The sequence below is a fragment of the Sycon ciliatum genome, chromosome 10 (genome assembly GCF_964019385.1).
Source record: "Sycon ciliatum chromosome 10, ocSycCili1.1, whole genome shotgun sequence".
Classification (NCBI taxonomy): Eukaryota; Metazoa; Porifera; class Calcarea; order Leucosolenida; family Sycettidae; genus Sycon; species Sycon ciliatum.
This window is the reverse complement of record NC_088652.1, coordinates 898255-926254: the sequence shown is the minus strand read 5'-3', so window position 1 is coordinate 926254 and position 28000 is coordinate 898255. Positions and strand designations below refer to the sequence as shown.

Below are 28000 nucleotides of genomic sequence, written 5' to 3'. Positions count from 1 at the left end.
GGTAACATAATGACGTTGTTACATGTAGATCTACCTCTTTGTTCAATGGCAGTAACTCAGTCAGTAACTCAGTAACTCAGTAACTCAGTATGTTTATGCAAGGCGGTCGAGATCATGAGTAGACCTGAGCTGCATTGTCTTTTTCTATTCTGGCAGAACACTGTAGAGCGGTGCTAGCTACATTTCCATTGACTTTGTAGTCGTAGTCCTGATCCACCCCCACGAAGTGAGGTCTGTTTTGTCCGTATATCTACGCATCGTTCTCTTTATGATGATGAATGGAGATGTGCGCTCCGCCAATCCCCCGCTGTCACTTGACGACGACCAGAGCGAGAGTTTTAGCGTGTATCGGCGCAACGTCAGCACCCCAGCGTTGATGCCCGGCGAGGGCTACGCGCTAACACGAGATGCCGGCGTCGAATGGGTGGGAGAGGACTGCGAATTTTCGAGTTCGTCACACTGGAACCAGGAGCAACAAGCGGCGTCCATCAGTGCTGAGCCAGTGGAGGGGCTTATTAGCCGGCCTGAACGACCCAATGAGGGACTTGTGCGCCAAAATACACGAGAAGCACTTTTGCTTCTTGTCGCTACGTTGGAGAAAGAAACAAGCTTATCAACAACCGGCAGCAGCAGCACAAACGTCGGCGAGAAATCCAACGAGGAATCGACGTGTTCAAATTTCGACAAGCAAGATGTTCTCAATGATGCTGTTCACCACCCCGCTGAACACACACATCATGAAGCGAACGGACAAAGTCCAGGGCCAGCACCCCTGTCTTATAACTCCAGTACATCATCGAAGAAAGACGTTCACTTGCAGCACGAGCGGGAGATCGAGGAGGTGGATTCGGGGCTCATTCGGATTGCCGATTCAGCGCACGGAGCAAGCGACACCGGTGATTTGGCTCGTATGGGAAGTGTCCTAAACAAGGCTACAAGTGTGCCGGAAGATGTAGGACGAAAGCAACAGCAACGGCCACTGCTAGCGGTAAGTTCCCAGTCAACACTACTTGTAACCATTCATTACTGTTAATTTAGTAAAGAGAAAAGTAATAGTAACGAGTTAGGCCACCACAGTCCACTTATAAGTCCTTTTCTCTTTACGTATCTAATATTGACTGAGTCCGAGGTCAATATAGGAAATAAAAGCCGAGGTCTTTTACGAGGTTTTTATTTCCTATACTGACCAAGTACGAAGTCAATATTAGATTTATCACGACAAACAGTCCGTATTTTAAATTCTAGAACAATAACCTCATGAATCCCGGTTTTATGATTGCACAACCGTTGCAACACCACCTACTCATGCAGTGACAATGCTGCACTAGGCACCGTTCAACTGCGCAACCCTAAGCAGTCAAATATAAGCAGTCAATATCCCTAAGGAGTGAAATATGCAGGAATATTTGACTGCTTAGGTATACAGTGAAGCTTGGTTATAACGACATTGGTTATAACGACAGATCAGCTACAACGACGAAAAATCCATGGCAGCAGCAATTTTGTATTGATTTGTGTACAAAAAAGATTGGTTGCAACGACAACTCGAATAACGACAAATCGAGAATAACGACCAAATTGCCATGCACCGTAGTGTGAAAATGAGTCAATAACGACATTCTCACGACTGCGACGTACGCTGTACGATCGATTCTGGCTTTCACAGCTGCCGCGAGTGCAAGACTTGCCGCTGGCCGGGTGCACAAGATCGTACAGTGCAGTGCAGTGTACATCAACTGTACACTGCACTGCACTGCACACTCGTACACGCCCGGAAACTTTGAAGGAGTGTCGACATGTCGTAGATCTACTGACGGTAAAATAAGTGTACTGTGTACAGGTGTAGTGCGCACTTACCCTCCCTCCATACCTTCCGTATCTTCTGTGACGGATTTTCGCAACATTTGCCATGCTTCTTTCTCCGAGAAATCACTTTGATAATCATGATAAGACTTGTACACAGCTCAATAGACAGCAGATAGGGCTTGCTCTTTGTTGTGTTGAGTTGAAAAAAGCACCATTGTGCAGAAAATTAATTTTGCCGCGTTTTGGTGTGCATATTGTGTTGGAAATCCCAAGATCGGATATAGTGACAGATCGCAAATAAGGACTTTTTTGGCGTTCCATCTCGGGTGTCGTTATAACCAAGCTTCACTGTAGCGAAAATCAATGGGAGTCAATACTAAGCGAATTCTCTTCATAGTATATCTTCCACCATTGAAATTTTGAATTTCTTGCTGAGAGGGGTGGCTTGCAACCTCGATATGGCTTGTTCCAGGCATGCTTTGGAGCCATCCCCTGTTGAAGTAGTGGCGGGGATCTGCCCTGCAACTGCTACAACAAAAAATGATTCGATCTGAGAAAGGGTGAGACCGCGAATCTCGGTTGAATATTGAGTATTTCAAGCCTTTTCACGACGAAGATGGAGTTCTTTTTGGAGATGGACGTCGCGGCAAAGGACATGGTGTCCGACTTCTGGCGTCTGGTGAAGCCAGGGATCATTTGTCAAGTCAGGTCGGCAGCCTAACCGTCGGTAAGCTTGTGTTTGGATCCCGTTCTGCTCGATGTGGTAGATCACAAACAATTTGATATCGCACAAATTGATCTCAGCATCGTGTGTACGGTATTTTATATTCAGAAAATCCAAAAATGTCTCTGTGTGGCCGTCCTATGCCACGAGAAACTCCAATCAGGCTCCTATGTCCTTTGCCTTCATGATTGAATGTCCACTTCGTTTGAACAACGACAATCGAGGACGGCTTTGCAATGAAAAATACAGCTATACTGGAGCTGAAAAAAGAAGAAAAAAACGTGCTCAGGATGAGACTCGAGTACACGCATACTCTCCCAGCAGGTGAAACGCAATTTTTTTGTGAAAAAAGCGTGTCGCAGACTGACCAGTAATTTCGCCTGACGACTTCTGGCTAGATCAACTCTTGTGTAATCATGGTGCTAGTGAAGCTTATAATTATCATATCCACTCTGATCTAGCCACCCACACTAGTAGCAAGTATTACCTTCATTGGAGGCAGGGGTAACTGCAGTTGGATCCCAGGACGGATACCCTGATGTTGTCAATCCCTTTTCTGCACCTTGTCCTCACCCACTTACTGAGGTCACAGTGTGGTGAGACCGTGAGTTTGGGATTTCAGGGGGTGTTGGCACTTGGGTGGTTCAATAGCCAATTGAGTCATATTTCCACGATTCCTTTTGAGTCTCTCTCCCCTCTCCCGGGGAGACCCATGTGACCAGTTTTGGCAGTGAGCAAGTACAAGTGTGTGTGTGTGTGTGTGTGTGTGTGTGTGTGTGTGTGTGTGTGTGTGCGTGTGTGTGTGTGTGTGCGTGTGTGTGTGTGTGTGCGTGTGTGTGGGTGCGTGTTTGTGTGCACATGTGTGTGTACCTGTATGTGCCTCAACCGGCCCTACTGGCAGGTATCGCTGACCAGTGGTGGCCGCAGCGTGTCTCAGTTTAGTGTGCGTGCCACGCTCGGTGGCAATGTGGACTTGAGCTGGCACCACGTCACCATCACTCTGCCGAAGAATGAACGTGCGAAGACACGCACCGATAAAGTCATACTCCACGACGGTAAGCCACCACAGACGCCTCTCTGCTGCGTGGACTTGGGTGATTAGTGGAGTGGAGGGGGATTTCCCCTGTCTGCTCAGAATCGGGTACTCACAATGGGAAGTTGCATTTGTGGACTTGGGTGATTCGTGGAGTGGAGGGGGATTTCCCCTGTCTGCTCAGAATCGGGTACTCACAATGGGAAGTTGCATTTGTGGACTTGGGTTATTCGTGGAGTGGAGGGGGATTTCCCCTGTCTGCTCAGAATCGGGTACTCACAATGGGAAGTTGCATTTGTGGACTTGGGTGATTAGTGGAGTGGAGGGGGATTTCCCCTGTCTGCTCAGAATCGGGTACTCACACTGGGAAGTTGCATTTGTGGACTTGGGTGATTCGTGGAGTGGAGGGGGATTTCCCCTGTCTGCTCAGAATCGGGTACTCACACTGGGAAGTTGCATTTGTGGACTTGGGTGATTAATGGAGTGGATGATATCGTAGTTCGCTCACCTCCAGCTCAACGCTCGGAGTATGCAGCGAATCGTTGAGACTTGCAAGTACCGCAAAAGTCCGTAAATAAGTACGTATTTACTTTCGAATTTAGTGACCGCACCCGTACTAACTTTCGGGCAGGTACTGACTTTCGGGCACGAACAACTTTCGGACCTGACTTGTGTGTAGTGGAGAAGTCGTTTGCATGTCGATGTACGTGCTGCATGTGCGCATCGTGCCGGTACTTATTTCGGGCAGTATGTTTATCGGGCTTGACTTGACTTCAACAGACAGAGCCAAAAGAATGAAGGGGGTCTTTCTTTCGGGCAGGTACTTATTTACTGGCTTTTACGGTACTGTACGAGTCATCATCGTTCAAAATAAATCTTGCAAAGAGTGGCGACTGATTTGAACCACACAGGCAGTCGTGCTGCCTACGCGAAGTCCTATAGAGAAGGCGATCGTCACGGTCGACTTTCCTTTAGAAAATAGCCAGGCAGCGGAGAGGAAGAGAGATGAGCTTGCGAAAGCGACACCGATCCTGAGCGAAAAATATTTGTCACCAGCGCCGAGAGCAGCGACGAGGTGGACCAAAAAAGTATGAACCCTTCCTCCTTGGACAATAAATTCCTCATGGCCAGTTGTCATTCTGTACCTTACCTTCCATCACACCAAGTTTTATCGTCTCAAGTGCACTCGTTGATGTCCAAAGTCTAAGTTCAAATTGTCGAAAGATAAGCGACAATAGAGAGGTTTTGCATTCCGAATTTCGGAATTATTTTCGGAATGTGGCGGCAAGAGTCGAAAAAGTAGTCGAACTTTCGGACGTGTGGTGGCGAAAGTGCATGGTTTTCCGAAAATGGATTTTCGGCTCTTTCCTGTTTGGGAGCGCATATTTGAATATTTTTCATGTGTGTATTTTTGTTTTCTGTTGCTCTCGCTGATTATATATGAAATTTTTTCCACGTGTGTAGTTTTGGTTTTTGCTGGTTTATGCTGCTCTCGCCATGTTGACTAGATCTTCTCACACTCCATCACACTCTATCTTCCTTTGCCATGGAGCCTCCTGACAGTACAAGTATGTGCGTGTGTGTGTTGTGTGTGTCCACGATCCACTTGATGTTTCTTTTCCACCCGCAGTGAATGGACGCGTGGAGGCCGGCAATTTGATGGCTCTGATGGGTGCAAGGTGGGTCCCGTTTCCACATACACTAGGTAGCTGTTCCACGCAATCTGAGAATTTGCCCAATATGACAATCCTCAGATTGCCTGTGCAATCTGCAGATGGCTTGGTATTTTTTTGGGGTATTTTTCAGATTTTCAGCACACCCAACTCGCAACACACACACACACACACACACACACACACACACACACACACACACACACACACACACACCTGTCCTGTCCTGTCCTGTAGAGTCACTGCCGCAAAAGGGTCACGTGATCCCATCACTGGGAAACTTGAGAAGAGAGAGAGAGAGAACACGACGCTCGATGACGCTCCAGGTGCACGGGTAGTCGCATCCGCTTGCCGCATATGCACACGTGCTGGAAGGCTGAGCGCTCCTCTGCTGTTGGTCTTTGCGCCACCCTTGAACAGCGATGCCTTCCCCGTCCCCGGACACCGCGAAAGCAGAGACCACACCTGTCACAATGCGCGGCACAACATCCCTCCGCCGGTGCCGACGCTCCGGTAGTTCCAGGTGGCACTGCGGCATCCACCGTCGAGGCACACACATGCCGGACCAAGCCACCGCGGCTTCTCAGCCACCGCCCACACCGCCCGCACTGACTGGCGCCCCGCTGCTCAGACACAGGCCGCGCACGCTCCTCCAGACACTTATGCCGAGCCATGTCTCCTTTCCGTGCAAAATCCCGTCCGCATACCGTACATACCACTCGGGGCGGAGGCTCAGGCACATTGTCAGGCTCTTGGTAGGTGCTGCGCCACTCCGCGCGAGACTCACATGCAACATCATACCATGATGCCTCCATGCCACGGGCACGTAGATCTCGGACAGCACAGTCCTTCCATCTGCGGCGTGGGCCATGTGCTGGGCGACGCTGCAAGAAGGAGCCAAACAGTACCTGTTTTGGGATGCGGTTGTCCGGCATCCGCGCCACATGCCCCAACCACTCCAACCGCCGATGTGCAATTTTGTCTTTAATCGTCTCGGAGTCTCCCCAGCGCACCAGCAGCTCTTCGTTGGTGATGTGTTCGTCCCACATCCGGCTTCGAGAGACCCCGAGGATGGATCGGATGCACCTCATGCTGAAGGTTGAGAGCTTCTGCAGGTCATGCTGAAGGGGCGTCCAGCACTCAGAGCCATACAACAGCAGGGACAGAACGCAAGCATTGAATACGCACCGCTTGGTGTGCATCAGCAGATGTGGATTCGAGAATACAGACCTCCGAAGAGCACCGCAGGCCCTGGAGGCTTGGGCAATCCTTGCGGCGATGTCCCGGGACGAACGGCAACCGCTGTCCACTACAGAACCGAGGTATTTGAAATGCGGTACGCATTCCACCTCCGCTTGACCAAGTTGGAGGGGAGCGCGGTCAGTAAGCGTGATGCCGGGGCCAACAACTACAAACTGAGTCTTCGTTGCACTGATGGTCAAGCCGAATCCCGACGCCACCTCGTGAAGACAGCACAATGCTGCCCCCGCTCCAGACCGAGTCGTAGCGAATAAACAAGAGTCGTCAGCAAACTGGGAATCTGTTAGGCAATGGTGTTGGTCGTCACGGCGGGGTTTACGGTATAAATCGCTGCTGTATGCTGAGCGGAGCTCGAAGCCAACCCCGTCAACTCTCCTGACGCGGTGTTGCCACTGGGTCATCACGGCCCACATAAAGATATTAAAAAGGACCGGCGCCATAGAGCACCCCTGGCGAAGACCATTGCCAATGCTGAACGGGTCTGATAATATGTTGTTGAACTGCACCGATGCTGACATGGGGTCGTGGAACGACCGGATGATGTTGATAAGCTTTTCTGGTACTCCCGCACGGCCGAGGACCTGCCACAGACACCCCCTGGGCACTGAATCATAGGCCTTCTTCAGGTCGATAAACACAAAAAATCCCTTGGCCTGATGTTCGATTGACTTTTCCATGAGCTGTCGGACGGTGAAGATCATGTCAGAGCAGCCACGCCCTCGCCGGAACCCGCACTGGGACTCAGGGAGAAATTCCTCTGCGAATACCTGCAGCCTTCTCTGAAGGACACTCGCCAAGACCTTGCCGACCACATCCAGCAACGCAATGCCCCGCCAATTGTCGCACTGCGACAAATCTCCCTTCTTTGGAATGGGGATGAGGGTAGCATCCGCCCACTCCCGCGGAACGCAGCCATCTCGCCACACATCTCCAAACAGCTCCATGAGCTTGTTGTTGAGCTCCTCGCCACCGAACTTTAGCAACTCTGGCTGTATCCTCGATGAACCAGCAGCGGTGCCATTGCGAAGTCGAGAAATGGCCTTGGAGATCTCATGCATGGTTGGTGGTTCCTCAAGGCTCGACACTACAGGTCGCTGCTCAACGCAAGCCATGATATCGGGGTTGTACGAGCTCTCTGGGTTCAGGACAGATGTGAAATGCCTCTGGAACCGCTTGCATTGATCCTCAGTCGACTGGCACAGGTTTCCATTCTCGTCCTTAATGGCGGAAGTCTAGCACGGAGTTAATCCCTCACATGCAGCGTGGATAGCATGAACGCATTTCCAGACGACTGCCCCGTTGAAGCGCGCCTCTGTCGCCTCCTGTGCCTTATTCAAAATCCAAGCCTCTGGCATTTACAACGGCTGCGCGCGCCTGCGATCGAGCAGCCCCGAAGCTGGCCCAATACGTGTCGCCCCTTGCTGACCGTGGGCACACACACACACACACACACACACACACACACACACAAACAGTCCTTGGTGACACCATGTATAGGAAATTGTCCGAATTTTCACCCAGGAGGGCATCATCAGGGGTTTTTCTGTTGAGGTCCACACTTTATCCATACTATAGGTTTTGTTGCAGGTTGTACCGTACGTCTACGAACTGTAGAAGCTGGCATAGCGATATCGATCGCATTGGGAATGATACTACGATGTTGTACTATCGTAGGCCCTGACAAACGACATCATCAGGGATGATATGCGAGTTGTGTGTGCTGAAAATATCACAAGGCTACAGTGGAGTTTCAAAGTTCTTTAATAAAAATAAAAACATTTTTTTCAGATTGCGCAGATAATGATGGCCTGCGCATTCTTGGAATTTTCACTTGGCGCAGCGCAATCTGAGGATTCTCAACAGATTCTTGCAGGGTTGTGCAATCTGGGGATTTTTCAGATTGACTATTTTACTTGAAGATGGCGCCCCGCACGGATTCGCTGTGCTCCTCATGTTTGGCAACGAAATCCAGAGACTGGGCCCACAGATTGCGCCCCACATGGATTCGCTGTGCACTTCATGTTTTCAGAGAAATCCATAGATTGCGCCCACAGATTGCGACCCACCTGAATTCGCTGTGCTCTTCAGGTTTTCAAACATATCCACAGGTTTCATGAGCCCCGCACGTGAATTTTGCACCACGTACTTGAGTGCATACCCAGAAGTTGTGGGTTGTTGGCTATCTGTTGACTGACAAGTAATCCCCGTCGTGCTGTGACATACATACAGTCAACTTTGCTAATAACGACTGCGGATATAACGACAATTCGCGAATATCGACAGAATTTCCATGCCCAGAGCAAAGTCCCATCCCACTGTAATACATAATTATAATGAGACTTCGGGTATAACGATACTTTGCGAATATGGACACTTTTCTTGATGCCCCGCCGAGTGTCGTTATATGCGCAGTTGACTGTACATGTGTGTGCGTGTGTGTGTGTGTGTGTGTGTGTGTGTGGTGTGTGTGTGTGTGTGTGTGTGTGTGTGTGTGTGTGTGTGTGTGTGTGTGTGTGTGTGTGTGCGTGTGTGTATGTGCCCCGGCGCGTTCGTGTGCGTTGATGAATTTAGCGGCGCTGGAAAGACGACCTTTCTCAATTTCTTGTCGGGACGATCAGCTAGCATCCTTGAAACTGAAGGTAAGATGCTTTTAAGTAAAATTAAAGTAAGGAGAGGGCTTGAAAGCCCAGGAGCCATCACTATGATTTCTTTTTACCTAGGTCCTCGTATGTGTTTTTCCAACTGGCAGAAACGTCTTTGCGATACGATTATTAGGCCCTAGCTAGCACAGACACACACAACACACACACACACAGACACACACACACACACACACACACACACACACACACATTCTCTCTATCTCTCTCACTCCCTCTCTCACTCTCTCACTGTCTCTCTCTCTCTCTCTCTCTCTCTCTCTCTCTCTCTCTCTCTCTCTCTCTCTCTCTCTCTCTCTCTCTCTCTCTCTCTCTCTCTCTCTCTCTCTCTCTCTCTCTCTCTCTCTCTCTCTCTCTCTCTCTCTCTCTCTCTCTCTCTCTCTCTCTCTCTCTCTCTCTCTCTCTCTCTCTCTCTCTCTCTCTCTCTCTCTCTCTCTCTCTCTCTCTCTCTCTCTCTCTCTCTCTCTCTCTCTCTCTATCTCTATCTCTCTCCAGGGACATTAGCTATAAACGGCAAGGCGGTGTCTACCAGTAGCATTCGCCGCACGGCCGCGTACGTTCAGCAAAAGGACGTCTTCTTGCCCAACCTGACCGTCAAGGAACATCTCATGATTCAGGTACATAAATCACCCCCCCCCCGGGTTTCCAAGGCAACCTGGGGTTTCCAAGGCAACCTGGGGTTTCCAAGGCAAACGGGTGTGCATGCTTTAGTCATCTGCAACTTGTGTTGTGATGACTGGAAAGATGCACAATTCGTCTTCGCTTGGCTTCCCCCTCTATGTTTTTTTTACATAAACTTGAGCCTCCCCAGTTGGGTGGTCTGTTGCTTTGCGTCGTCAAGTTGTAATAAGGCTGGTATGTCCAATAGTCTTACTAGTTTCGTCATCATCCAGTAACTTTCGGCATTCTTTGTTGCCACGGGGCGTAGCTCGTGCTCTTCTTCGTTGCGCTTTCCTTCCCCTCTTTGGACCTTTCCTAACCCGAGCGTTCCAAGTTGGAAGGTTGTCGGTTAGCGCCATGTACATGTAGACGTGTTGGAGCTAGGTGTCGGGTTGTTGAATGTCTCAATATCCTTGTCAGTTTTGTGCCTTGTTGTCGCACTATCTGACTGTATATTATCTCGTTACCTTGGTTACCTTGGTTACCTTGGTTACCTTGGTGGACTGTTAGTTATAACTAGTAACTTGTACTTGGTAGGTCCTTTCTTTTTTCTTCATTTTAGCGGCTGCTGTTAAAGCGATTTTGTTATCTTTGTTTTATCGTTGTCGTTGTCATCACCGTTGTTGTTTGCACCTAGGCCATGCTGAGAATGGATAACCGGCTGAGTGAAAAGGAACGAGAGGAACATGTGGATTCGGTCATGGAGGAGGTAGGTGTACACTGCATGTAGTACCAGTGGCGTCGGAAGGTATTTTAGGGCGATGCGGTCAGCCACCTGAACTACAATTTACTTGTGGGGTTGTGGTGGCTGGCTCCTTTGAGAATTTTGGAATTTACACCCCAGATCTGTGGTTTTCATTGATTCCCAGTGTACCTGGGAAGGAGAGTGGTACGGTCAATACCGTAGTGACCGTTGCGTGTCCGACGCCTCTGAGTGTGTGTGTGTGTGTGTGTGTGTGTGTGTGTGTGTGTGTGTGAGTGTGTGTGTGTGTGTGTGTGTGTGTGTGTGTGTGTGTGTGTGTGTGTGTGTGTGAGTGTGTGTGTGTGCTGTTCGGGGTTTCCGACCTGAGAGTATGGCTTCAACTTGTATACCTCTTGGCTTGCTGATGTTGCTGAGCCGAAAATCTCAACCTTTCGAAACTGCAACTTGTTCTGTGTTTTGCATGCCCGCCATTGGAACCGGGCCAGTAGGTCAGGTTGTTACCCGGACCAACTTTTCGGCCATCGGCACGTGTTTCCCATGGTTTAGGGCATGTGTACCCACCATATCATATGCAAAACATGAAAGGCCTTGATGCTACCGGGACAATCAGAACCTGCTGCCAGTGGTCCTGAGTCGCTGCCCCGGTGTATTGATACTAAGACCGTACAATACTCGCTATTCGTATTTCCCGCTCCTTCACCATAGCAATGAGATCCCATCAAGTATAGAAGAGCGCATGCTCCAGTGGTTCTCTAGTTCTCCTTCTCACTCTTGGCTACTCTCTTGTCTAAATACTTCGTCCATATAATTATTCAATAGTACAAAACTGGAAGTGTGAGGGACTTCGTTTAGCCGGGAGCAAACGCTGACCTCGTTCTGTGTGTCTTGTTTGCGCTGTGCTGTATGCAGATTGGCCTGCAGGGTATTGCAACGACCAGAATTGGCCACCCAACCACTGGCGCGCGAGGCATATCCGGCGGAGAGGCGAAGAGACTGGCATTTGCCGCAGAGGTGATTATTGATAATAGAGAGGTTAAGATGCACATTTTTTCCGACATGACGCGCAATTTCACGTCAAATTTGGCGTAAAACTCCAAATTTCGACGTGAGCTGCAGATCACTCGTGTTGTTTTTCGAAGCGCGAGCCAAATAACGCGAGCTGAACTTTCGCGTCACGTCAGAAATAACGTGCAAGCACTATCAAGTGGGGTAGTGCCTTTGCTGTTTGCGTTCGGCAGAGCTCACTGACTTGCCGGTTTGAGCACTCTGGCAAGGTACGTTTGGGCCTGGTTAGCATCATATTCCTCACACACTCGTACTCAGCCCATAGGCAACGAGGAATTGTTTTGGAGATACTAGTAGTGTGCTGATTCGGGTAACTGGTCTTGTAATTCAAAAGCTCAAAGAGCTGGAAAGCAATGCCAGGCCACTGGCAGCAACTGGCTCGCGAGGAGCCGCAATAAACCCACATTGTGCCACAATCGGGTTGCAAGGCAAAGCCTTTGCAATTGGCAACAACTGGCTCGTAAAGAGCCGCAACTAGCGGAGCAAATGACCAGTTAGGAGCGATAGAGGTAAATGTTCCCTAGTACCATTAGAAAGATGGGAGGGGTTGAGGGGGGGGGGGGGGGTGAAAATTTGATGCTGGCACAAGCTAAAAGTCACCACTAATTTGACTTTGAAGTGAAGCCAGCAGCAAGAAAGAAAGAGAAAGTTCAAAGGAAGCAGTTGTGCAACGTCAGGCTAAGCGCGCCCAAGTCCATGCGCTGGCAATGTAAGCGCAGTGAGCAAAAGTTCAAAGGAAACAGTTGTGCGACGTCAGGCTAAGCGCACCAAAATCTATGCACTGACAGTGTGAGTGCAGTGAGCAAAGCACTGACGCAACGGTGCGCGGCAGATGCAAACATGGCAGTGTGATCGGTGGATGCCAACACACACTAACTACATTATTGCGACATTTAAGTCCGGGTTTGGAAATTTATTTTTCATTGCTATCAGGTTCGGCCTCATTTCCTCTGCGTTGCGCTGATGAGTCCACAAAGGACGAAACAGCATGCTGTCCACAGGTTGAGTCGGTACAGTCAGACCTCGCATTACCGCACACATCTGTTTTCCACAAAAAAACATCCGGACAGGCGAGGGAACCGGATAATCGAACACACATACTGTATGTATGCATGGCACATGCTGTAAATCGGTAGCCAACGAATTTCTTCCGGATGGCGAGGGATCCGGATAAAAGAGGAGCGGATAAGCGAGGTCTGACTGTCGTAATTATTATGTACGAGTACATGCACAATAAAGTATTATGGTTTCCAGTAGGACATTTGCGAAATTTATGGGGTTCCGTGGAACCCTGGACCCCTCCTGGATCCGCCCCCGTGTATGTTGTTCCCGTCTGCGGGTGGGCATTATAGTGGTGTATTGTAGTGTGTTGTGTGCGTGCGTGTGTGCGTGTGTGTGTGTGTGCGTGCGTGCGTGCGTGTGTGTGTGCGTGCGTGTGTGTGTGTGTTTTAAAATCGTTGTACTGTAAGTCTGCAGAACAGAACAACACGGACAATCAAGGCTTGTTTGCTGCTACTTCAAGTTTCATACTCTCGCAATCATCAGGCAACATGAAGATTGGGTGCCGACCATGCCGGTATAATTATATGCCAGAAGAGGGCGGTATAAAAAGCACTGTGAGAATGTGGGGGCTAGCGGTGTTATTTTAGGCAGGAGGCTATGTGCAGAGTGTGTGGTTGTTGAAGGCAGGGGCTAGGAGTGCAGTGTTAGCGCAGAGTGTGTGGCTGGTGTGGGCAGGAGGTGGTGAGCAATGCGTGTGGATGTTGTAGGCAGGAGGCTGTAGAGCTAGCAGTATGATATTAGCGCAGTGTAAATGTATATGGCTGGTGTGGGCAGGGTGTTATGAGCAAGGTGTGTGAACGTGAATGGTGTGGGCAGGGTGTTATGAGCAAGGTGTGTGAACGTGAATGGTGTGGGCAGGAGGCTGTGGAGACATGTTTAGGTGACACCGTGATTTTTTAGGAGATACTTGTTCTCGTGTCGGCACTTGGACACCATTTCAGAGCGCTTGTTGAGGCTGGATGGTGACCGCCTAGCGTGTTCAGGATGTGGAGCTTTTCTCTGGTACAGAGGGAACATCGCTTTGTGATGTTGGAGTATGCCCGGACGCGATCCTTTATGCTCCATTCGACTTCGTATTGGGCGTTGGATTTCTTCAGGTTCCGGATATAGTTGGAGAATTCAGTGCTGCTGGAGTACTTTTCGTATCTGGTTGTCATGTGGTTAGCATGGCGTGACTTGAACGGTGGCACCGACACACCGGTGTATTCCTTCTTGGTGGGGCCTGACGTTATGGATGCTACATATATCAGTTCCGTCGTTTGGCATTCACCGTTGAGTGGACAAGATGGCTTGTCTCGGCAGTTGCATGGCTTTTTCCAGTTTTTTCGTTTGCGGGCGGAGAACCGCTTTGTTGTGGCTTTTGATGCGTGCAGCCATATTTGGCATGCAATTGTAGCTGATCTTGATGATGTTTTTGTGTGAATATTTTTCCGAGCTTCGACTGTGGGGGGAAGTGCTTCTTAATGATGGCAAGGAATCTTCCACCAATGTTTGTTTTCACATTACGGCTGTAGGGCGGGTTGTACCAAATCACCTTCCTCTTCCTTTTCTTCTTTTTGCTCGGTTTCTGTTTGAACTCTCGCGTGCTAGGGTGGCCGCTGGCGTTGAGGGCCTCCGCGTAGATGGGAATAGCGTCACCGCACACCGCTTCTGAGCAGGAGATGCTTGCCAGTCGGTTGTTAATTCCAGCTGGAATGTTCTTAAGGACTTGCGATGCGTGATTGGAGTTGACGTTGACATACAGTGGGGTGTCGTTGGGTTTTCGGTACGGTTGGTAGGTTCCTGTGGAGAGGCTCATTGTGATGTCTAGGTAGTTAACGGCGTTCAGGTTGACGTCTATCGTGATTTTTAGCCCCAGCGTCTTGAAGGTGTCGATGACAGCTTTCCTTACTTTGTCCGCACTGTGGCCAGTCGCGTTTCGAAGGACAGCAAGGCCATCGTCTCTGTAAAGGCCTACCGAGCCACTGCTGAAGTGCTGTTCGAGTTTACTCAGGAGGAAGGCGCCGACCAGCTCACATGCTTCAGTGCCATCGAAGGATCCCATGGTAATATCGAACAGCCCGTCTCTGTTTTTCTTTGCCCATGTTCGGTTAGCTCCAAATAGCAGTGACTGCCTCGCATGTAGTGATATGCCGGTGTCACTGTCAGGAATTGCCACGAGCTGCTTAGCATAGGCGCGGGCTAGGCGCAGCAAGTTTTCGGAAATAGATGGATAGAAATCCACTATATCAAACGTCACAAACGTGTGGCTAGCCTTCTCCTCGATTGCCTTGAACCAGTTTATGACGGAGGATGTGTTTTTCCATAGGTTGATGTTGGGTTTGTCCCGCAGTGCTTCCACTATGCCGCTTAGTATCTTTCTGCTGACAACGCCTATCTCCGGCTTCGCAGGGTTAATTAAGCGGCATGGCATGTTCCTGGGAAAGTTTTCTTTGTGGTCCTTGATGGTGACGAAAGCTTCTGCCTTTGCCATGGTGTCGATGCGGCCCTCCAGGCCCTTATCAGCAGCGATTGTCTTGGGCTCATCGTTGATGGTGTCCTAGGCGCCTTCTGGTGCCGCACGGTACTGTGAGTGTGCACATTTTCGGCCCATTCAAATTTCGGACTCCCAGGTCTAAAACTCATTTCGGCCGCATCAAATTTTCAACCTGTACTGCTGCCGTCTGTATACACTACCACACTGAACCTTGCTAAACAAAATTTCGGCCACAACAAATTTTCGGCCAAACATGACCAGGCCGAAAATAACCGAAAATTGATATACAATGTCATGTTATTGTTTCCTCGCCGTTTGTTTTAAATAAAATGCGCCGAATACTTGCTGACTTACAGTATCTTTCTCTGCATACGTGTCTGTCTGTACGCACACGTGTGACATACGTGTCTGTCTGTACATACACGTGTGACATGTGCAGGTGCTGACAGATCCGCCGTTGCTATTCGCCGATGAGCCGACCTCGGGCCTGGACAGTTTTGCCGCCAACACGGTGATTGCCAGCCTGAAGACGCTGGCGGAGAACGGACGCACCATCATCTGCACTATACATCAACCGCCCTCGGAAGTCTTCCTAAGATTTCACAAGTATGTTCAGATGCTCTCTGGTTTTGCATTCAGCCGCCATCTTCGCATGCAGTCTCATGCGACAGCAGGTGCATTCGAGTTCTATCACACTTATCAATCTTCCTTGTGGGCGTCAGGCCACCTTGGAATAAAAAGAATAGAATAAGAATAATTTCGCCCGTGAATTGATTTTTTTAATCCATCCACGAATGGTTGAATGGCACTGGCAGCATCTCTTCCCGAAAATCAAACGGCGTGAATCGCAAACGAGACTTTTGATCACGCGCCCATGACATTGTGCAGCGACGGATGCTGGATACTGGGCATTTTCGATTTGACTTTGAGCAGCGTCTTCCATTTCCAGGGTTCTCACCAAAGCGCCACAGCGGCGAGCTGGCGCTGCGGCCTCCTTTGCTTTTTGCCCCCCCCCCCCCCCCCGCCTCAAAATGAATGTGCCACCGTTCAGAGTGTGAGCACCACATTTTTACACATTTTTATATGCATTATAACTGCACATCATCATATAGCAGCACAGCATAAAATGGCGAAACAAAAATTGGGGTAAAATCACAAAATTTTGGGTCGGACGATCTACACCCCCCCCCCCCCCCCCCTTCACATTTGTTCTGACTATCCCTGATTTGCGCTGTCGCAATTGGCAGTAGACACGAAAACTACTTGCCTCGCGAGCTCATCCGCATCATCTGGCCTGCTGCGTCCTCACCTGAAGTGTCTCATCACGGAGCATCCGCAAGTCGAAATTTCGAATGAAATGAGTGGTCACGATAGGTGATCAACAAGTGCAAACGACAGCTTTGGGCAACGGTAAACCTGCACCCGCGCTAGGTAAAACATATACGCGTGTACTATAAGTGAACAGGCGGCGGGGTGACGAAAGTTTGAGGATGGCAATAAGCAGAATCAGCTGAAGCATCATATCACGAAGGTTTTATTGAGATGTCACGAAACAAATTCTAGAGAAAGTGCCTTAGTGGTGATGGACAAAGAAATAACTATGATGAAAATGTAATGTGAAGAACAGTAATAGGAACGATGAAAATTATAAAAATGCATCCAACTAGCTTTCACACAGTACTCGTCAGGAAACATCGTTGTACTAATTAACAGATTTCAACACAGACTACTATAAAGAATTCATAGTGATGAATAACACATAAACAATGGCAAAAAAGTATGACAAGGTATTCTTGCAAGACACCATGTGCATATAAGATGACAATCAAACACCGAGCCAGCACTCCCTTGGACTGTTGGATTGCTATCTATCACACACATGGTCTCTTGTCTTCTGTTCAGTACTTGTCCCCGGTACTTTTCAGGCATTGTCTTCGTGTATCTTGCTCACTTTGATGAGTGCCTCCCTGAAGTGCTGGCTCACTGTCTTCCGCTTCCTCTCCGATTCTCCTGGTCTCATATTCTCCTGTTCTGTGCTGCAGGTTGCTGTTGTTTGCCGAGGGTCGAACAGCGTACCTGGGAAGTGTTGCAGGAGCACCGGCAGAGTTTGCGAGGTAATGGCCAACACTCGTGCACACTGTACCTGCATGCACAACACCCGCATGGGCGTAGCTGGTCCCCCGTTTAGGGGGGAAGGGGTGCACGACCGCATATGTGTAAGATGGCCGGTGCAGGTCAGTCATGGAAATTATGTGCATGCTGAACCTAGGTCGAAATTTTTAGGGGGTGCATGTGCCCCCTACCCCCTCCCCCCCCCCCCCCCCCCCATGCCCCACTCTGGCTACACGCCTGACCCACCTTGGCAGATAAGGTGCAGACGAGCTGGTGGGAAGCTCAGTTGACCAACCCACGATGTAGGCAAATGTGGTCCTTTCACCTTGCAGATGATCTGTTGAACCCGGCTGCATATATGCTGTTTGTGCTAAGCAGAGCTCAGTGACTTGTTAGTTTGAGCACTCTGACAAGGTACGTTCGGGCCTTGTTTAAATCTGGCTTTGGAAAATTTATTTTTTATTGCTCTCAGGTTTGGCCTCGTTTTCTCTAGGCTACGCTAATGAGTGCACAAAGGACGAACTCTGAGCTTTCTTAGAGCATATTGCCCTATTTTACAGCTCTTTGTTTTGTATGTCACGATCCGCTGTGCGTGTGTGTTCATGCTGTGTGTGTGTGTATGTGTCCGTGTGCGTATGTGCGTGTGTGTGTCTGTGCGTGTGTGCGTATGTGCGTGTGCGTGCGTGCTGTGTGCATGTGTGTGGATCAGACTGGGTTTCGTCTGCCCAGCGGATTACAACTACGCCGACTTCTACATCAACACACTGTCCATAGCACCCGGCGAGGAGGAGGAAAGTCGGGCCAGAGTCAAGGTACTGCAGCAGGAGCAGCACTAGCGCAATCCTCCTTCTCCTAGACTACAGTTCAAACTACCGAAAAGAGACCGTCCGGGGTTCCCGATTATTTTTACAAAATGAACAGTTTTAGCATGTTTTAACCCCCACCCACCCACCTTTTCTGCAGGTAAAACGGATTCCAATAAAATATTTATGTCAATTCTCAACAACCAAAAGTAACTGGGCATTCTCCATCTGCATTCAATAATTATTTTCGAAACGAAACTCCATCAAACCCACCCACCCCCAAACGAAATATCTTCTTTTTGAAAATGTTATTGGTAGCCTTGGACTGCCCCTAAGACGTGATGGAATGGGAAAGTTTCCAAGGTGATTGATCACGTGTGAAGTCATTGTTCTTGTCTGCATCCATGCACAGGCTGTTAGGGATGCATACAAGACCCTTTGTGCTGGTGTGATGTCATTGTGTGATGTAATCGTGTGATGTCATCGTGTGATGTCATCTTGTGATGTCATTGTCCTTGTCTGTACACACATGCACAGGTTGTTACTGATGCATACAAGACCAAGGAGGAAGCAGCGGGCATAGCCCAGGCACCGGAACAGGTAACCTTAGCAATGCCGCAACGGCCTTCACCTGTAGCAAGAAGGAGCCACGTGTGTGTGTGTGTGTGTGTGTGCGTGCGTGCGTGTGAGCGCGTGCGTGTGTGTGTGTGTGTGCGTGCGTGCGTGTGAGCGCGTGCGTGTGTGTATGTGTGTGCGTGCGTGCGTGTGAGCGCGTGCGTGTGTGTGTGTGTGTGTGTGTGTGTGTGTGTGTGTGTGTGTGTGTGTGTGTGTGTGTGTGTGTGTGTGTGTGTGTGTGTGTGTGTGTGTGTGTGTGTGTGTGTGTGTGTGTGTGTGTGTGTGATCCCCGGTAGCCTAATCGGCAGGGCACTGTCCCGGAAAGACAGGGGTGCTCATACCTGCCAAGTACTGAGAGTGCTTTTTCTGGATCGCCATGGCAAAATCCCGGGATTTGCCCTGGTTTTTCGGGATATGTCATATTTTTACCAAAAAAAATCCTTTTTCAACTTTTGATGGCACCAGTTGCACCAACATTTCGATAATAGATGATTGATGGTGATCATCAAATCACACTTACACATGTTCAAGACTCAAAAACGGAGGTTTTTCAGACACTGCTCATGGAAGGAGCACTAGTACTAGTAGATCCACTGGTAGGTACTGCAGGCTATGTCGGTCCGGGATCAATAAGGACAACTACTGGCTTGTGACAAGTCATTTGAAGTGCTCCAAGTACAACATCAAGCTTGTTTCTTGTACAGTGAATTTTGGGATATTCGACAGGAATTTCGGGATCGCGGGAGTTCATCCAAAATTGCGGGATAATCCCAAAAAAATCTGGATACTTGGCAGGTATGGGTGCTGAGTTTGAATCCCGCTCGTGGATTCTTCTTTCTCAGCGCACAGGTGTGAAGTTGCCATGGATCCAGCACAGGGACTTCCCTGTGCACTGGATTAGCCCTCTAAGAGAGTACTATAATCGTACATCGGAGCAGTTCAGCAGTTTTGTGTGAACTCACTATTTTGCCTGGAACTCAAATGAATACGGTGGAAACAGGGATGTACATGTAGCTGGTGCCTCTTTTAGCGGGGTAGGGGAGCACGGCCTCTTTTAGCGGGGTAGGGGAGCGCGACCTCTATTAGCGGGGTAGGGGAGCGCGACCTCTATTAGCGGGGTAGGGGAGCACGGCCTCTTTTAGCGGGGTAGGGGAGCGCGGCCTCTTTTAGCGGGTAGGGGAGCGCGGCCCCTTTTAGCGTGGTAGGGGAGCGCGGCCTCTTTTAGTGTGGTAGGGGAGCGCGGCCTCTTTTAGCGGGGTAGGGGAGCGCGGCCTCTTTTAGCGGGGTAGGGGAGCGCGGCCTCTTTTAGCGTGGCAGGGGAGCACGGCCTCTTTTAGCGGGGTAGGGGAGCGCGGCCTCTTTTAGCGGGGTAGGGGAGCGCGGCCTCTTTTAGCGGGGTAGGGGAGCGCGGCCTCTTTTAGCGTGGTAGGGGAGCACGGCCTCTTTTAGCGGGGTAGGGGAGCGCGGCCTCTTTTAGCGGGGTAGGGGAGCGCGGCCTCTTTTAGCGTGGTAGGGGAGCGCGGCCTCTTTTAGCATGGTAGGGGAGCGCGGCCTCTTTTAGCGGGGTAGGGGAGCGCGGCCTCTTTTAGCGGGGTAGGGGAGCGCGGCCTCTTTTAGCGTGGCAGGGGAGCACGGACTCTTTTAGCGGGGTAGGGGAGCGCGGCCTCTTTTAGCGGGGTAGGGGAGCGCGGCCTCTTTTAGCGGGGTAGGGGAGTGCGGCCTCTTTTAGCGGGTAGGGGAGCGCGGCCTCTTTTAGCGTGGTAGGGGAGCGCGGCCTCTTTTAGTGTGGTAGGGGAGCGCGGCCTCTTTTAGCGGGGTAGGGGAGCGCGGCCTCTTTTAGCGGGGTAGGGGAGCGCGGCCTCTTTTAGCGTGGCAGGGGAGCACGGCCTCTTTTAGCGGGGTAGGGGAGCGCGGCCTCTTTTAGCGGGGTAGGAGAGCACGGCCTCTTTTAGCGGGGTAGGGGAGCGCGGCCTCTTTTAGCGGGGTGGGGGAGCGCGGCCTCTTTTAGCGGGGTAGGGGAGCGCGGCCTCTTTTAGCGGGGTAGGGGGCACGGCCTCTTTTAGCGGGGTAGGGGAGCACGGCCTCTTTTAGCGGGGTAGGGGAGCGCGGCCTCTTTTAGCGGGGTAGGGGAGAGCGGCCTCTTTTAGCGGGGTAGGGGAGCGCGGCCTCTTTTAGCGGGGTAGGGGAGCGCGGCCTCTTTTAGCGGGGTAGGGGAGCGCGGCCTCTTTTAGCGGGGTAGGGGAGCGCGGCCTCTTTTAGCGGGGTAGGGGAGCGCGGCCTCTTTAAGCGGGGTAGGGGAGCGCGGCCTCTTTTAGCGGGGTAGGGGAGCGCGGCCTCTTTTAGCGGGGTAGGGGAGCGCGGCCTCTTTTAGCGGGGTAGGGGAGCGCGGCCTCTTTTAGCGGGGTAGGGAGCGCGGCCTCTTTTAGCGGGGTAGGGAGCGCGGCCTCTTTTAGCGAGGTAGGGGAGCACGGCCTCTTTTAGCGGGGTAGGGGAGCACGGCCTCTTTTAGCGAGGTAGGGGAGCGCGGCCTCTTTTAGCGTGGTAGGGGAGCGCGGCCTCTTTTAGCGGGGTAGGGGAGCGCGGCCTCTTTTAGCGGGGTAGGGGAGCGCGGCCTCTTTTAGCGGGGTAGGGGAGCACGGCCTCTTTTAGCGGGGTAGGGGAGCACGGCCTCTTTTAGCGGGGTAGGGGAGCACGGCCTCTTTTAGCGGGGTAGGGGAGCGCGGCCTCTTTTAGCGGGGTAGGGGAGCACGGCCTCTTTTAGCGGGGTAGGGGAGCACGGCCTCTTTTAGCGGGGTAGGGGAGCACGGCCTCTTTTAGCGGGGTAGGGGAGCACGGCCTCTTTTAGCGGGGTAGGGGAGCACGGCCTCTTTTAGCTTGGTAGGGGAGCACGGACTCTTTTAGCGGGGTAGGGGAGCGCGGCCTCTTTTAGCGGGGTAGGGGAGCGCGGCCTCTTTTAGCGGGGTAGGGGAGCACGGCCTCTTTTAGCGGGGTAGGGGAGCACGGCCTCTTTTAGCGGGGTAGGGGAGCACGGACTCTTTTAACGGGGTAGGGGAGCACGGACTCTTTTAGCGGGGTAGGGGAGCACGGCCTCTTTTAGCGGGGTAGGGGAGCACGGCCGCATATGTGTAGGATGGCTGGTGCATGTCATTCAGGGTCATTATGTGCATGCTGAACCTCGGTCAAAAATTTTAGGGGGTACACGTGCCCCATTCAGGCTATGTGCCTGGGAACTTTGATAAGAAGTAACCCCATGGGCAGCATGAAAAGTGTACTTAGCATTCGAGGTACATGTACTTCTTAACCCAACATACATAATACTTCAGCATGGATGAATACGCCCGTGTTCCGGATATTGTTCGTATCAAGCAAGAGTATGTATTATCAGAGTATGTATTATCAGAGTATGTATTATCAGAGTATGTATTATCAGAGTATGTATTAAGCAAGAGTATGACTAACTTTTGCTGTAAATTATATGGGTGCTGCTTAATTGCGTTTTCTCTGTTGTTGTTGTTGTTGCTGCTGCTGCTGCTGTTGTTGCTGCTGTCGCTGCTTTTACTGCTGCTGTTGCTGGTGCTGCTATTGCTGCTGCTGCTCAGGATACTCGAGCAATTGACAAAGCTGTGCAGGAGCTATGGTAAGATTACCGATCACCCTGAGTCACAGTGCTGAGCACTGAAAGCTGAGCGCTGATCACTGCTGAGCGCTGATCACTGAGCGCTGATCACTGAGCGCTGATCACTGCTGAGCGCTGATCACTGAGCGCTGATCACTGAGCGCTGATCACTGAGCGCTGATCACTGAGCGCTGATCACTGAGCGCTGATTACTGAGCGCTGATCACTGAGCGCTGATCACTGAGCGCTGATCACTGAGCGCTGATTACTGAGCGCTGATCACTGAGCGCTGATCACTGAGCGCTGATCACTGAGCGCTGATCACTGAGCGCTGATCACTGAGCGCTGATTACTGAGCGCTGATCACTGAGCGCTGATCACTGAGCGCTGATCACTGAGCGCTGATCACTGAGCGCTGATTACTGAGCGCTGATCACTGAGCGCTGATCACTGAGCGCTGATCACTGAGCGCTGATCACTGAGCGCTGATCACTGAGCGCTGATCACTGAGCGCTGATCACGGAGCGCTGATCACTGAGCGCTGAGCACTCTCTACCTTAGTAGTCCTTACTCCCTATACTCAGTAACACCATTCATTGCAAACAGCCAGAGAACGGTATTGTTTGTTGTTTACTATGCTTTTATTCATAGCCGTTCGACCAAACAGGCAATGGTGTCCTCTCACAAGGTGACAACTTAGAAGAGGGGAGGGGAGAAAGAGAATGGGAGGGGAGAAAGAGAATGGGGAGGGGAGAAAGAGAATGGGGAGGGGAGAAAAAAGACAGGCACCGTCAGGAAGGGAGATAGAATGGAGATGATTTGTACCTCCAAGGGGTAAAGCATTCTTTTCTGAACAATCAAACTAAGGTATAGAGCAGAGCCCGGGGAAATTATACCAATCCAAATCTGTTTTGTGAGCAGCGGTAGAGGTAGCCACTAGTCAACTTCGACCGTATTCGTAGGGGAAAGAGGCGGTAGAAACATTTTTGTATCGATGAGCTCGCCATAGTGAGTTCAGTATCCATATCCTCGCCCTTGTTGCCATTGCCTCCTCAACGGAAGTGAGGTACCCAATCCTGCTAATGTAAGTCAACAGATATTCGGCGCATATTTATTTTCGGCTATCTTCGGCCTGGTCTTGTTTGGCCGAAAATTTGTTGCGGCCGAAAATTTGTTTTGTATGGTTCTGTGTGAGTGTATACAGGCGGCAGCAGTACAGGCTGGAAATTTGAATTGGCCGAAATGGGTTTTAGCCCTGGGAGGCCGAATGTGTGTAGACTTACAGAATCCACTGTTTCAATATCCTAACACTTCGACACTTCTTCAGAATGAAGAGGACCAATATGGTTGAAATGTGAATGTTCGTCAGTACCAAGTTTTTGCTTCTGTTAGTAACCTACTGCTGTTCATTTTTTCTTCTTTTTCTGTGCATCTGTGTGTGTGGGTGTCTGTCTGTGCGTCTGCCTGTACGTCTGTCAATGTGTATCTGGGCATATGTGACTGTGTATGTGCGTACGCACATACATGTGGGATTGAGTGGATGGCCAACACACACATGTGTGTGTGTGCGTACGTGCGTGCGTGGGTGTGTGTGTGTGGGTGTGCGTGTGCGTGCTTGCGTTGGTGTGTTTGTGTGTATGTGCATCTGCACACGTGTTGACATTATACACACGCATACACACGCACGCACGCACACGCACGCACACACACACACACACACATACACACACACACACACACACACATAAACACACACACACACACACACACACACACACACACACACATACCTGCAGTTGTACGCGAGGAGAGCCGTGGTACACTCAACTCTACTATATCATGTGGAGGAGCTGGATCAGCACCACTCGTGAATTTCAAGTTGTAGTCGTTCAGCTTTTCCAGACATTGGTGAGCTAGCGTTAACTATAGGGCTTGAAAGTGCTACATCACGGCATAGCAACAATTTCAAAAATTCAAAATTTTTGTATGGATCCAAGCACATTTCAAGCGGTCTTACTCAGAGCAAGGTGATATAGCCGGTGAAATTGACTGGGTTGGCTAATGGGGGTGGGGTGACAACTGGTGGCGAAGAAAAAGTCACACCGGCATGCGACATGAGTGGGTTGCTATGAACCCACACACTGTTTAAAGGGGAAGTTAAGGCTAAAATCAAAATTTCACCAGTTGTAGTCTTCGGGGTGCTGAGTCGAATAGTCTTGGTCTGAGGAAGCTGAGACGCTCCCTTCCTACTTTAATCCCAATCGAACTCGCGCACTTCCACCGAAACTGGGTGACTGCGCCCTACTAGATGGGGATTTGTATGCAAAATGTACCTAAAAGTGCCATTTCATTCTTATAAAAGCACGGATGACCCCGATTGGCCCATATGTTGTAGTCTTTTGGACGCTGAGTCGACTGGTTTTGGTCCGAAAAGGCTGCGATGCAGCGTTCGGCCCTTATTCTCAATCGAACATGGTTGAACAAGCGGTCACGTGCTCCTGCGTACACCAGTCACCTAGTCACCTCGCCAGCAGCGACAACTTTCACACCAAGGTTCAACTCAAAGGTTCAACTCTAGTGACAGAAACTCGCCCAAACATGCTGTAAGTTGTCGCCTGCAGGCACAGTGACCAGGTGACTGGTGTACGCAGGAGCACGTGACTGCTTGTTCAGCCATGTTTGATTGGGAATAAGGGCCGAACGCTGCATCGCAGCCTTTTCGGACCAAAACCAGTCGACTCAGCGTCCAAAAGACTACAACATATGGGCCAATCGCGGTCATCCGTGCTTTTATAAGAACGAAATGGCGCTTTTAGTGACATTTTGCATACAAATCCCCATCTAGTAGGGCGCAGTCACCCAGTTTCGGTGGAAGTGCGCGAGTCCGATTGGGATTAAAGTAGGAAGGAAGCGTCTTAGCTTTCTCGGACCAAGACAATTCGACTCAGCACCCCGAAGACTACAACTGGTGAAAATTTGATTTTAGGCTTAACTTCCCTATAAATTTCAAAAGTCCTCAAAGTCCTGGGGTGCGGGGTCTCCCAGGGGAAAGTTTTGAAATTAGGGTGCAAAATCCTGCATTCTGGGCACTTTTGGTATTGTGCTAAGAAAAAGTGGTCGGGCCAAAGCCAGACCGGCCGGACCGGTTGCTGTGCCCCTGATGTATGCATTGGTGTCTGGGTGCGTGTCTGCCAATCAGTATGTTTCTCTGTTTTGCCTGACGAATCTTGATACCGAAACATTGACCCACCAACACAGGTCCAGGCAAAGGATTCATAATTTGGACTGGCAGACGGGCAGACCACTGTCTGTCTGTCTGTCTGTCTGTCTTCCAGTCTGTCTGTCTGTCTGTCTTGTCTGTCTGTCTGTCTGTCTGTCTGTTTGTCTGTCTTCCAGTCTGTCTGTCTGTCTGTCTGTCTGTCTGTCTGTCTGTCTGTCTGTCTGCCTGTCTGTCTGTCTGCCTGTCTGTCTGTCTGTCTTCCAGTCTGTCTGTCTGTCTGTCTGTCTGTCTGTCTGTCTGTCTGTTTTTCTTTCTGAAGAACGCCCACACATGGGTGGTGGACTCGATCAGATAACTTGTGTCCACTTTTCCCATGTTGCTATTTTTTCCATGGCTCACCATCTGCCTTTTCCTAATCGGCCTGATCTTTCCCAGGTCGTGGCGTTGCTGTTTAGTGGAGTCTTCTGGCAAATTGACACCGGCAATGGGCAGCCACGCGTTCAGAACTTTGTCGGTGCTACGATGATGATTCTAACGAACGTGACCTTCACCAACCTGTACCCAGTTGTTAACGTAAGTTGTGTACGCCCACACACACGCCCACACATCCCCCCCCCACACACACACACACGCCCACACACACGCCCACACATCCCCCCACACATACACGCCCACACATCCCCCCACACACACGCCCACACACACGCCCACACACACGCCCACACACACGCCCACACACACGCCCACACGCACACACCTCCAGATACAGTAAAACCTGTAACTAACGACCACCTATCGGGGCCGGAGAAAGAGGTCTTTAGTGGCAGGTGGTCCTTAGTTAGAGGTTTGCACCGCACAACCATATGAATGTGAGATCGTCCGTGCCTGGCGAAGTTGTCTGTAGTACCAGGTTGGTCGCTTGTCGTGGTGGTCTTTAGTTACAGGTTTTATTACATACCAACTCACCACTAGCCTCTTGATGCACAGCTTCATCCCAACTTTCTTTTGCCCTGTATGAAACGAAAGACAAATAATTGCCGAAATCCTTCTACTGTATGAGTAGCTTCATTCTTTCATCAAAATGCTCTTGTACCAGCCTACACAGCTCATTCTTTCATCAACATGCTCTTATACCAGCCTACACAGCTCATTCTTTCATCAAAATGCTCTTGTACCAGCCTACACAGCTCGCAAAGCTAGGTAAATATCCTCACTCTCCGCACGTACTGTTATCAGCTCGATTCACACCCGCCCTAGATTGAATTGATCCGTTGAATCTTCCCAGTGCTGCTAGCTGGGTAAGCGTGGATAGAAAGAAAAAATAATTATTGTGAAAATATGCCCATTGCACCATGACGTAATTTGTACCATGAACACCTGGTACGCATCCACCTGGGCATGGTCGTGTGGGGGTGTTGAACAGTGCCGCTGCTGATTCTGACATCCTCACATGCCAGTACTCATGTACTCCATATTTGGCAATGTGCACTAGGCATATGGACTTTAAAAGAACTAGTGTTCACAACCTTTTTAAAACAAACAGAGCTTTCGGCCATGCTCCGATTTACTACATCCTCAACCTGCCACCACCCTGCGCTCTTGGCCGAACCAATGCACGACGCAGAACACACCAGCACGGCAAGAGCACTTCCGTTTGCAGACACAGTAAAACCTGTCACGGAGACCACTCGGATAAGGCGACCACCTGTCCTAGAAGACCGCGACAAGCAGGACCAAGGGATGTCATTCTCAGTCAACTGACCCTGGATACGGAGGCCACCTGGTTACGAAGGCCAAGTGTTAGTTTTGAAGGTCCCTTGAGCGGTCGTCTTAATTCACTGTCTTTCGTTACGCCTCTAGACAGCTGTTTCGCTCCGTCCAGCCCATCAGTAGAGGATGATAATGGTGATTATGGAGTGTAAAGGAAGATCATTTTTATACAGCAGAAATGGCGCAAGTGCATGCTTTCCACATAGAACTTTGGCGTATGCAAGCTGCTAAATGTGAGAATTGTGGGAATGGTTTTAACTACAGTCCGTTTCAAAAAGATTTGCAATCCTGGCGATCGCCCGCGGAGTTTGGCGTCTTACCGTATGAGCACTCGATCGCTGCCTGGAAAAACTCACTGTGAACTCGAAGAAATATTCCGCGCGAAAGCAGGAAAAATGACAACTCACTCACGTTGATACAGTCATGTACGTCTGGTTTACAGCAAACGAGTTCTTCCTCGTATCGATAATGGAGTCAGAGAGGACATGTCGAAACGAAGTGTTGTAAATGTTGACGAGCGGCATGTGTCCCAATTCGTTTTGTTACCAAAATAGTTTCTTTTAGCTGCGATGCAATTTACTCACCGTGTAACGAAAACACGACATCGACACGGACTCATTCCCAAGGCCATGACTTGGCAAAGCTATCCATGTGACTTCGACGACATTTTGAGAAAAGCAGACGCTTGTGAACGCTGATAGAAGACGGCGTTGACTGCTAAATTCAAATAAATTGGCGATCT

General features: G+C 50.3%; 1 protein-coding gene across 1 annotated transcript in view; it reads left to right on the top strand.

Moving 5' to 3' along the window:
* The window catches only part of LOC135826450 (protein white-like), a 36955-nt gene continuing 8955 nt past the window's right edge, over positions 1-28000 (top strand). The window contains exons 1-14 of the mRNA XM_065339059.1: positions 1-988; positions 3432-3585; positions 5194-5242; positions 9068-9135; positions 9652-9773; positions 10454-10525; positions 11429-11530; positions 15562-15728; positions 17165-17236; positions 17944-18046; positions 18575-18637; positions 22252-22289; positions 24065-24176; positions 25924-26061. Coding sequence (XP_065195131.1) covers positions 269-988; positions 3432-3585; positions 5194-5242; positions 9068-9135; positions 9652-9773; positions 10454-10525; positions 11429-11530; positions 15562-15728; positions 17165-17236; positions 17944-18046; positions 18575-18637; positions 22252-22289; positions 24065-24176; positions 25924-26061 — 1980 coding nt within the window. The 5' untranslated portion in view covers positions 1-268. The remainder of the gene's footprint in view (positions 989-3431; positions 3586-5193; positions 5243-9067; positions 9136-9651; positions 9774-10453; positions 10526-11428; positions 11531-15561; positions 15729-17164; positions 17237-17943; positions 18047-18574; positions 18638-22251; positions 22290-24064; positions 24177-25923; positions 26062-28000) is intronic.